This window comes from Camelus bactrianus, chromosome 23 (genome assembly GCF_048773025.1).
Source record: "Camelus bactrianus isolate YW-2024 breed Bactrian camel chromosome 23, ASM4877302v1, whole genome shotgun sequence".
Lineage (NCBI taxonomy): Eukaryota > Metazoa > Chordata > Mammalia > Artiodactyla > Camelidae > Camelus > Camelus bactrianus.
In genome coordinates, this window is record NC_133561.1 from 16,693,441 (window position 1) to 16,706,190 (window position 12,750).

The 12,750-nt window shown below is 38.1% G+C and overlaps 1 protein-coding gene across 8 annotated transcripts in view; it reads right to left on the reverse strand.

Annotated features, from left to right (window-relative positions):
- The window catches only part of ENAH (ENAH actin regulator), a 128,693-nt gene extending 116,400 nt beyond the window's left edge, over positions 1-12,293 (reverse strand). For all 8 annotated transcript variants that reach the window (XM_074351682.1, XM_074351679.1, XM_074351678.1 and 5 more), the window contains exon 1: positions 12,160-12,293. In XM_074351682.1, coding sequence (XP_074207783.1) covers positions 12,160-12,164 — 5 coding nt within the window. In that variant the 5' untranslated portion in view covers positions 12,165-12,293. The remainder of the gene's footprint in view (positions 1-12,159) is intronic.
- Positions 12,294-12,750: the final 457 nt, after the last annotated feature.

A 12,750-nucleotide genomic window follows, 5' to 3' on the forward strand; every position in this document is an offset into this window, starting at 1 on the left:
GCACAAAATTGTGGATTCAATCCCCAGTACTGCCTCTGGGGATAAAAATAAATAAATAGGCGGGGTGGGGTATAGCTCAGGGGTAGAGTGCATGCCTAGCATGCATGAAGTCCTGGGTTCAATCCTCAGTACCTCTATCAAAATAAATAAATAAACTTAATTACCTCCCCTCCACACACACACACAAAAAATCACAAGCTTTATGTTTAAATAAAAGCACACAAATTTTAAATAAAACTAAGACAAAGAAAAATGAGAACAGATATACTTATAGTAAAAATAAGCTGAAAATTTAATTTCTTAACATATAATAACTTTTAAAGGTACCATACCAAACCTACTAAACTAGAAACTAATGTACTACTGTACTTAACTAAAAATGAAATTTAAAAATCCGAATATATGGAGAAAAAGAATGAAAAACTAAGTATTATAAAGCAGTTTATTCTCTCCCTTACCCATATTAATCCATTAATTTAACATAATCCTAATTAAAACTCCAACAGGTTTGGGGGTGCAATTTTTTCTTTTCATTTCATTTTCATTTGTTTTAACTGATGAAATGATTCTAAAACTAATCTGAAAGAATGTATTAAATAGAACAGCAAAGTTCTGAAAAATAAGGAAAACGAACGGTAACCTCTCTTCCTGGATGTTAAAATACATTATATAGTCAGAGTAATTAAGATAGTGAGGTACTAGCATAGAATTAGAAAAACAATGAGTCCAGAAACAGAAGCTAAGTATTTATGGGAATACAGTATACAGTGAGTGTGACATTTCAAATCAATGGGAAAGGATAGATTATTCAATAAATAATGCTGACAAGTGACTAAATACTTGATATTTAGTCAAACACTAACCTTCTATATCTTACACCAAAATAAATTTCAAGTGGCTTAAATTTAAACATAAATGAAACCATAAACCAAAGAGTAACAGAAGAAAATGTCAGTGAATACTTACAAAATTTTAGGTTGGGAAAGGCATGACACCAAAGGCAGAAACTATAAAGGTAAAGACTGGCAGATCTGACATGAAATTTTAATACTTCTATACCAAAACAAAATTAAAGGACAAGTGATAAACTTCTTTACAAGATACAAGTGGCTGATTTTATATCATGGCCCCCAGTGATCACACTTCCTGATTCGTCCTTGTGTGGTCTCCTCCCACCCTGATTCTGGGTTTGACCATGTGACAGCCTTTGGCCAAGAAGACAGAAGGAATCAGGATGCAGGCAGAGGTTTGACGAGAGCTTGCTCACTGGGGCATGATCTCATGCAAGTCTGCTATTACTAAGTGAGAGACAAACAGACACATCACATGAACCCAGCTGAGGAATGGAAAGATATGTGAGTCCAGGTGAGACCAGAAGAACTGCCCAGCCAACTCATACATATTTTATTAGATTTTGAAGTAGTTTGTAACACCACATTAGATAACTGCCACAATATATCTGCACCTTATAAAGGGTTTACTTATTCAGGATATTATAATCAATACGAGAAAAATTAAACATCCCATTCAGAGAAGAGGCAAGAGACATAAACAGTGCACACAAAAATAGAGATGTCCAATAAACACATGAAGATAAGACGTTCAACTCTACTAGTAATCAAAGAAATACAAATTAAAACCTTTTGCCTATCAGACTGGCAAAGATTAAAAAGACCGACAATGGCTTGAGTTGGCTATAATGTGGGAAAATTGACACTCTCAACTACTGTTGTTAGTTTGGTAATGTGTATCAAAAACTGGTAAAATTCCCTTTGGTCTGGTAATTTCATTTCATTTATTAATCACTCAAACACATATTGCACATTCACAGAGGCCTGTGCTGAGAACTAGACTACAGCCAGATCAGGCAGGACCTACTAATAATTCTGGTTTTGTTATTAACTTTGGTTTTATTCCAAGAGCACTAAGATGCCACTGAAAGCTTTAGCAGAGGAGTAACAGTATCTGATTCCCACTTAAGATCATTCTGACTGATGTATGGACAATGGGCAACAAGAATGGAAAGGAGGAGACACTAATTTTTCAGATGAGAATAACAGTGGCCTTGGATTTGAGCAGCATCAGTGAGATGAAGAGAAGCAAAGGGAGGTCGACCTGATGGGTCCTGCTGATAGAAAAAAGTAAAAGGAAGGGGGAAAATAAATACTACTCAACTTTAATTCTAGGAATTCATCCTAAAATGTAAGTATCTGTGCAGATATAAAATATGATACATATGTGCACAAAGACATATATCCAAAGATGTTCAAAGCAGTGTTTTTTATAACAACAAAAATAATCTTAAAAATCTAAAAGTCCATTCCTAAGAGATTAAGTGGATTAAGGTCACCCAAAGCATAATGAAAATACTGTAGTCACTTAAAATTATATAGACTTCTTAGTGACAAGACGTAGAAAGGGGTCAGTTACAAAATATACAATTTCACTTTTAAACAGTATGAGGGAGGAGGGTATAACTTGTGGTAGAACACATGCTCAGCATGCATGAGGTCATGGGTTCAATCCCCAGTACCCCCATTAAAAAAAATAATAATAATAAATAAGTAAACCTAATTACCACCCCCTCAAAAAAACCAAAAAAACAAAAATAAAATAAAAGGTACAATCTCACTTCTTTTAAAATATATTTATACACAAGCACATTTATGGCTGCACAACATGTACATAATAAAAAGTCTAGAAAGCTATACATCAAAATATCAAAATTCTAGATGGTCTGGATTTAGGTTATTAAAATCTTTATATTTTCCATGCCTTCTAAAATCTACTGCTTTATAATGAAAGAAAAAAAGAATAAAAAAAATACTAATCATTTATTTGGATAATAATAATTGGTTCATTTTCTTAAAATACTGCAAGTACAAAGATTAAAGAGACAACAAAGAAGGGGGAGAGTATAGCTCAGTGGTAGAGCGTATGCTTAGCATGCACAGTCCTGGGTTCAATGCCCAGTACCTCCATTAAAAAGAAAGCACTTAGAAAATTTCTTTTAAATTAAAAAAAGACTACAAATAAATAGAAATAACAAATGAAAACTTGCGATTCATCAATCTTAAATTGTTATTAATTGAAGAGACAATTTCCTTATATAATACTACTCAAATGTAAGATGAGAACTTGGGAGAGGAGAGGAAGGGACATCTCTGAGCAAAGCAAACATTCAAATATACAAATACTCTATCATTACAAACCTGTACAGAAAGATTCCCTTCACTGCACTGTAAAACAAGCAATTTGGACTCCCCTGAGATTTGACCTAAAGAGCTGTTCATTTTATTCCACTCATGTCCTGAGGTTCTTTATGAAGCTTCCTCCCTACCAAGTTGACACATATAACACAGATACCAAAAAGGATAGGCACAGCCATTTTGACTTCATTATCACCAGAATGTATCGGTTACCAAGACCAGATGTTCCAGAAGAGCTTTAACACAGGAAAAGTACTCAGTCCATTTAAAAATGTTATCAAAACCGCTTCACTCTCCAAAGACAAAACTTTCTTTGATATTTGAGACCATTGTAAATATACCCAAGAAAAATCACTATCCAGATTAAACAGTTTTCTGAAGATGCTGATGGACCAGCTTCACTGATACCATCAGTGACTTTAATGATCCTAGCTTATAACAGAGCTACCAGAGAGGGCTGTGCACAAAGCTGGAACTCCAAAATTTGTTCAGGCCTCTCCAAGGCACCACTATCCATGTTTCCACGTCAGCTCTCCCACCTGCGTGGTTTCCTGAAGAGAAAAGCCCGGTTCTGCCTTTAATCTCTCTTCTTTAGGATACATGAAGACGTCAGTTTAAAATACTAGTCCAAAGTAATTAAAAAGTCAGAAACAATGTAAACCAAGTAAGACCATCTTCTGATATCTATTCTGGTCAATAAGTGAAAATAATAATCCAAAGATAGGGTGTAGGGGGCTGAGATACAATTCATATATAAAATTCACTACTGTAAAGTATAAAATTCAGTCGTTTTTAGCATATTCACAAGGTTGTGCAATTATCACCACTGTTTAATTCCAGAATATTTTCCATCACCCCAGAAAGAAACCCCATACATACTGTGATTTGTAAGATACATATTTGGTCATTCAGATATATACATTATTTGGTCTTCTTCTATAGTTTCAAGCTCACAGCTCCCCAAACCCTTGGAATTTCCTAAATGCAGAAAGTGGTAAAAGTGTCTTTTAGTTATGTGAATGAGGTAACTTTCAGAAGCACCTAGGGATGGGGGCTGGTTGCCAGGAGAAGCAACCAAGTGATTAAAGGGCTGGAACTTTCAGTCCCACCCCCATCTTCAGGATGAGGAAACGGGTTGGAAGTTGAATCAGCTGCCACTGGCCAATGATTTAGTCAATCATGACTGAGTAAAGAAGCCTCCAAAAAACCCCAGAAAGAACAGCTTTGAGGCCCTCTTTTTTGAGTATCCACAGCAGGGAACCAGAACACTTACGTGTGTCACGGTGTGGGGCCCCAAGCGCCACAAGGACAGAAGCTCTCTGTTCGGGAACTCGCCCTGTGCATGTCTTCATCTGCCTATTGACTCGTGCCCTTTAATATCCTTTTATAAGAAATCGGTAATCTAGCAAGTAAGTGGGTTTTCCTGAGTTCTGTGAGCTGTTCCAGCAAATTAATCAAACCTGAGGAGGGGGTCGTGGGAACCTCTTATTCACAGCCAGTCAGTCAGTCAGAAGCACAGGTAACAACCTGAACTTGCCACCCACCTCTGAAATGGAGGGTCACTACAAGACCAAGCCCTTTACCTGTGGAATCTGATTCTATCTCCAAGTAGATAGTGTCAGAACTGATTTGAATTTTCAGACACTCTGCTGGCATCTGGGGACTGCCTGTTGGTTTGGTAAACACACACACACATGAATAGGGTCCAGGAACCCTTCTGCACATACCCATAAAAGCAGTCACTTCTCACTCCTCTTTCACTCTCCCAAGACCCTACAACTATTAATCTACTTTCTGTCTCTTCAGATATTCCTATTATGAACACTTCACATCAATGGAATCATACAATAAGTGGCTTTTTGTGTCTGATTTCATTCATGTTTCCATCCATGCTGTGGCATGTATTTTGTTTCTTCTACCTATTATAAGTAATGCTGCCATGAACATTTGTTACTAGTTTTTGTGTGGATATATGTTTTTATTTCTCTTGGGTACACACCTAGGAGAGGAACTGCTGGGTCACACAGTAACTGGCATTTTGAGGACCTGCCACACTGTTTTCTAAAGCAGCTGCACCATTTTACATGGTTTTTCATATTCTTAACATACACTTAAGAGATGTCAGACTTTCATAGAAGGAGGGGATTTACTCTTATCAAGCTCATTTTATGTGCCAAGTGTTATGCCAGGGTTTTATATAATTTCTGATTTAATTTTCCTGACATCTCTATAATGCAAAAAGTATCTCCATTTTACAGAAGAAATTTGTGAGGGTGGGAAGGGATAAATTGGGAGTTTGAGATTTGCAGATACTAACTACTATATAAAATAAACAAATTTATACTGTATATAGCACAGGGAACCATATTCAGTATCTTGTAACCTACAATGAAAATGAATATATGTATATTCTGAAACATATGTATGACTGAAACATTGTGCTGTACAGCAGAAATTGACACAACATTGTAAACTGACTATACTTCAGTAAAAAAGAATGCAAAAAAAAAGATAGGTCTGATAAGAAATAGTAAATGTAAAAGGAATGAACATTATTATTTGGCAATCACTGTAGAAAAAAATTAGTCTTATTTAAAAGAACAGAAATTTGTATCTAAAAAACTGTAACCTACTCAAAAATCAATTAGTTCATAAATATCAAAACAGAATTTGAACTCGGGATGACTGCAAAGCCTGTCATCTTTACCCTCTCCCATGCAACCTCTGCACTGAGATACAGGCACACTGCTTCACACCAAAAGGATTCTTTGGAAAAGTACATGTTGACTAAGTTTATTAGAATCATTATAAAATAGAAGCTTCCCAAAGCACAGATATTTCTAGAAAACGTGAGGTCTCTTTTGTAAATCAGCTCCCTCATTTATTTTCTTTAGTAAATGATTTCTACAGGTAGAGTTACTTAAAACAAAAGCAATGTATAAATCACCTAAGATTATAAAGATTGGCTTTTTCCATCAAAGTTGTATCCATTGATTAAAAAAAAAAACCTGGGTATCTTCTTCAGCTATGGGCTGAACTGTTCCCCCAAAAGTCTATATATTAAAGCCCTAGCCCCCCTGTGTGACTATATTTGGAAACAGGGCTTTTAGGCGGAAATTAAGGTTAAAGGAGGTTATAAGGGTGGGACCCACGTCCAATAGGATCAGTGACTTAAAGGAAGAGGGAAAGATCTCTGTCTCTCCCTCTCTCTGCCATATGAGGACATAGCAAGAAAATGTCCAAGAAGATGACAGTCTGCAGGCCAGTAAAGAACGCCTTACCAGAACCTGGCCATACTGCCACCCTGATCTCAAGACTTCCAGCTTCCAGAACTTTGAGAAAATAAATTCTGTGGAATTTTGTAACAGCACCGTGAGCTGACTAATATATCTTCCTTCATGAATATCACAAACTATTCAATTATTGGTATTCTAAGCAGTAATAAGAATCAAAACAAAGCAGTCATCAAGTAGAGTATAAATAAGCTAAACCAATAGACATGCATAAGCTTGTTGCTCAAAAATATTTCCAAGTTCCATGATCAAAGAGACTAAAAAACAGAACGATGGCCATTCTGTTAACTCAGAATTTAATGAGAAAGTCAAAGAAACCTGGTGTCCTTCAAAAGGGCTTTGGAGTTAGACAACTCTGAAACTGACTCTTTTTGGCCACTTCTAAGTTTTGTGTTTGAGTGAAAAACAAACTCTATACCTACTCCTGTGGTCAGGATGCTTGTGTTTGTTTGTTTGAATTAAATAACTTCATTAACATTTATTATATGCTAAATACTATTTTATACTCTTTAATACCCAGTACAACTTCTAGAACATTACAGGTGCTCCAAAAATGGTGGTGGTTATTGTTAGTGAATAGATTCTGGGATAAAAACACCCCAAAGTCAAGCATTTATATGAGCACCCACTATTTGCCAAATATTTTGCTGGTACCATGAATATAAAACTACAGTCCTATCCTCAAGGAGTTTACAATGAAGAGGGACAGATAGATCAGATAATTATAAAACAACATAATAAATGCAATAGTAAAAAAAAACATGCAGTATAGCACAGGAAAATATACATAAAATCTTATGGAAGCTCACAGAGAAAAAAATGTGACAATGAATATATATATATATATATGTTCACGTATAACTGAAAAATTGTGCTGAACACTGGAATTTGACACAACATTCTAAAATGATTATAAATCAATAAAAAATGTTTTAAAAAAAAGATTCTAGAGAATTAAAGCAAAATATTCTCTAACCTTTGAAAAAAAAAAAATGCAAAATACATAGGAACACACAGGAAGAGCCTGGAAGTGGACAAATCAAAGGCTACTGCCCAGAACGTCTGAAAAGGAATTCCCTCCCTGATTTCTGTTCCAGAAAATTTCATAAGCCCTTATCTGAGGAAGCATCCACTGAGGTAAAGAAGTTCCACTTCCACTCAGTTCCATCCATCAATTATAAACAAGAGGGAAAGAGGGGGACTTTAAGCACACGAAGAGTTTAAGTAAGCTTTTCCTCCCCAACAACCAATCACATTTTTCCAAATCCTTCTTACACTTAAGATAAAGATGGGGTGTATTACCCCAGATTTAAGCTGTGCATAGGATAAGTAACCAAAACTATCATTCCAGTATGTAATTTCTCCTATACCACCCTAATGGGCCTGCCAAGTTATTATGCTTATTCCAACTGGGCTAACATGGTATCCAAAACCTTGAATATTATAAAAACTTCAGTAAATTTTCTGTTAATCCATAGTCTTATTCAAGATGTATTCACTTAATACCTACAAGGCAAAACAATACCTAAATACAATATACTGTCATTCAAAAAACACAAACTTGGCTCCTGCCCTTAAAATTAAGCTCTGTGGGAAAGTCACACATCCAACAGCTACAAGAATAAATGAAGATCCATGGGAACAGAGAGACTACTATTTGTATCCTTTCATGGGTATCTCACTTGACATTTGACACAACAGTCCCGTGAAATAGAATTATCTCCATTTTTATCAGTTTCCTCAATTAATGAGTCACCATATAAAGCCTGGATCTTCTGAGCCTTGACTGTGCCACAAACTGAAATGCATATTAAATTTATCATTACTGTAAGTGAAGGTAACAAAATCACAAGAACCATTTCAGAGACTCCAAATATACACATGGGAAGGAAACTTCAAAATCAGTTTCCTTACCTATAAAAGGCAGCGGTTGGACTAGATCACAGATAAGGAGCATTCCAGGAAACACTCTATTGCCACTCTCTGGGACCCATGTCCCAATCAGTCATTACTAGTTATGCACCTTCTCAACAAACCCAGAAATAACAGCCATGTCCTTATCAACATGGCAGCCACTGCCGACTGGGAGTAGATAGACAAAATGTAACCTACTTGCCATCCTTGAACTAGATAAGGCCCAGAAAGGTGAAGCAAAACTACCCAAAAGTTTTATATAACTAGTTTAAAACAGAACTAAACCCCAAACCAAGAAGAGTAATATAATTGTATAATGCGTACAAGGCACAAAGCACACTCTCTTCTATTATCCTTTGATCCTTAATACCCAGTAAAGAATTATCCCTATTTTTACATATTTTGAAATATGGATCAGTGAAATAATGTGATTAGCTCAAGGTCATCCAGCTAATAAGTGGCTTGAATGAATCCTCTCAACCCTACTACACCTTTTCCATGAGAAAGTCACAGAACTGTGAGTGGAAGACCCAAGAATGTCAATCCAAAACCTTCTGGGTTCTTCTTAGCCACTAGGCAACTATATTAGATCAAATAATCTCCTACTTCTATTAAAAATTTTTTTAAATATTTTATTTTTTGGGGGGGTAATTAGGTTTATTTACTTATTTATTTTAATGGAGGTACTGGGGACTGAACTCAGGACCTCATGCATGCTAAGCTTGCAATTTACCACTGAGCTGTACCCTTCCCCTTGAAAAAAAAACTTAAGTAACTAACCCTGATTAAGTAACTAACCAACTAAGTAAAAAAATGCATTCATTTAAAAGGCATACACTATTATTTCTACTACACATATATACACCTACCTCAATCACAAATCATCTTATACTTTTGAAATACTACATACATGAAAAATAATAGAACCAAAAAGTTGATGTTACACTAACAAAAGTACTAGGTTTTGGGTCTCAACCCTTTCACTGTCTTGTATAAGAAATACACTTTCCCACTGCTTTCTCATCTGTAAGCAAATTATTAACAAGTCATTCTATATATAGCCTTTTACAAGTAGAGAATGCCTTTAAGATTGTTTCAGGAATGTAAAGTATTATTCCGTTCCCTTCTGTATAGGAATTATTACATTATATCACAGTAAGCAGTGCCATTCCTGAAATTGTCATCTGATGGATCTTATCACAAACACCTAAACTGCAACATACTCATCATATCCTCTCTTCAGAATTCTGGACTTAAGTGGAAATTCCTACCCATGCACTCCTATTTCTGGATGGCCTTTAAAACATCAGAACTACTCCTTAATATAACTAAAATAGGCTCAATTTAAGAGTATAAAATTTATGTCCTACAGTACTTGAAAGGATCAGAGACTAAGTCATATAACAGCCCTTTCTTAAATGCCAAAACATCCAGAGCTTTTTGCAACCAGCACAAGAACCTTTTACTTCCATACCAGACAATCCTGCTTATAAAGGTATCTAAGGAAATGTGTATACACGAGTGGCACAAACGACTACCAAATAATCTACTGCCTTCCAAAGTGAAAAGCTGATCCTCTTTTCTGCTCTTAAATTATTCACAATTAGCCTACAAAGAATTACCGTAGACTACTTGAACAAACTTTTCAGGCCTATGTACCATGGTCTGTATTTATGATACTGGAATGCAAGGGTGTGATTCCTCCCTCTCTATATTTAATAAGGAATAGAGCAGGAAAAGTTTAAAAATTACATTACTTTTTATTAGAAAAGAAACTCTTAAGTGAAGACATAATTTACCTTTGACAGACTGACAACTATACATGATAGTGCTCAAACTTCACTGAATACTTTTAACTTTTAAGGTTTTTTTTTTTTTTTTTTTGGTTCACAACCTCTGAATCTGACAACTTTACGATCATTTTATTTTAAAATATCCCACTTTCAGTGTTTTACATTTCTCAATGTTGAGAAACTTTTACCCAAAGTTTGGAAAAAACTGATAAATTCTGATCTGGAAGACTCCTATAAGCATTAAATCTTTAAAGCAGAAATCGACAGTACTTGTAAGACATTAACATTACATATTTTTACTATAGTTCCTAAGTTTTAAAGGACATCAGTAATTTGATTAAAAACCATACTCAAATGCATGGCTCAAGTTTTTCAAGCCATATTTTACAGACTATGTTTTTTGGTTTGTATGCCATAATTACACTTTAAACTGATCCATTACATTTGAGAATAATGTGCACATGAAATCACTAAGGAAAAGGAGTCACAGAGACACAGCATTAAAACACAATTTTTAAAGCCTTCAAATAAAGCTATGTAACTTGAAATCTGAGAAAAGCATAATTCAAATTCACAATAAGCTGAAGTGAAAACAACACAGCTACATCACAAAAATATATGTATTAAAAAAAAAACAAAATGGGAAAGTAAAGTGTTCAACCGTGATAGGAAAAAAAAAAGTTTAAAATGGGAACTACTTAAATTGGGAAAGAATTCCAATGACATGACATTTTCTTGCCAAAGCGAAGGAATGTGTAGATTATAATCACTCAAATCTCATTGTATTACATTATAAAGGTCTTGGCAACGGTTAGCCATTAATCTTTTAACACAAAGGAGATTCAAATCCAAATGAACTGTAAGACTATCTCTTCCAGGAGACAGAAACGGAGTAATTTACTTTATCCACAATTGTTTAACCTAAAAGGGAGGCCTTAAGGATGATAACGCAGAACGGATCAGCCTTCCGTCTACCAAGTCCCATTTCTCACGAAGTCTTGCACCAATCCGAAAAGAGGTTTGTGGACACAAAACTGGCTCAGGAAAGGCTGAAAAAAAATCTCCAATGAATGACACACCACATCATGGTTTATTCTCTTACACAATTGGAGAAACAAAAACGAAAAATATCACACCATATGTTTCATCGTTTCAATTAGAAAATATTTTACGACGGTACAGTCAATTCTTTGGGGCTGAAAAAAATAATTTAGCTTCTGTTTTACTGATTACAGAAAAAAGGAAAAAGCAGCTGCTGCAATGCAACACAGGCTGCTACAGAGGAAGGAGAGAAAGGGTTTTCCAAACAAATCCCTCCCCCGCCCCCGTTTACACACCCCAAACAACTTACTTATCCCAGTCTTTACTGTGTCCCGCAAACATAAACCTATTAAATTCTTTCCCTTCCCCCACCACCGTGAAATTTCACCTTTCAGAGCTCCTTCACCTACCGCTCCCAGAGCACTTTATTCCCCGCAGAAATTTCAGATCTTTCAAACTTTCCTTTCTTTTTTAATTAAACACGAGAGTTTTGTAATAAAAATGCACGAAAATTTTACGCATATATGGAAAAATACCTGTTTCCCAGCCACATGAACGCTTCGATTCTCGAACCCCTCCCCATATCCCAGGTTTGGCTTGCAAAGGCTGGGGGGAGGGAGCCAGAAGCAAATCAAATTTAGGAAGGGAAATCCTGGGCGAAAGAGGAGCATTTGAGGAAAAATGGGAGAACGTCGAAAAGAGACCTCCCCCCTCCCTAATAAGAGAGGCTGGGGAGGATTATAAGAAAGAAAGAGAAATGAGAAGGGACAAAGGGGGAGGGGGGAGAAAGGGACCGGAGACCAGGGTAGACGCGCCGGGCCGGGAGAGGGAAGGCGGGGTCCGGGGAGAGCGGGGTCGCTGCTCCCGCGGCACAATGGCCTGACGGCCCCCGCCCCGCGCGCCCCTCACCTCATGGTGCCGGCCGCACCGAGGCTTCCCCAGCAGCCGGGAGACGCAGGAGGCGCCGAGACGAAGGGGGTCTCTCCTCCAGGGGCGGGGACGCCGCTCGGGGCCGGGAGACAAGTGTCCAGCTCCTCTTTCGGGCGGCCGCGGGGCTACACCATCTCCTCGCACAAAGCCGAGGCGCCGGCCCGGGGCGGGAGAGAAGAGGGCGAAAGAAAAGCTGGGGAGGGGGCGGAGAGGCCGAGGCGCCAAGCCGGTCCCGCGGCCACCGCAGGCCCCCACCTCCTCCACCACCTCCTCCTCCTCCTCCTCCGGGAGCTTCCTCGACCGCCCTCGGAGGGGTGCCCGCCGGGGCCGCGCGCCCGGCCGCCGCTCCACAGGCCCGTGCCCGCCGCGCCCGCCGCCGAGGCCGTGTGCAACCGGCAGCTGCGGCAGCCGCGGTAGGAGAGTCGGGATCGCCGCGAGGAGCCCAGGAGGAGGCGGGGCGCGCGGCGGAGGAACACGCAGGCGCCGCCCTCCTCCCCTCCTTCCCCCGGGGGCGAGGGGGCGGTGCGGGGGGGAGGGGAGGCGGGGGGCCAGGCACCCCCTCCCGCCGCC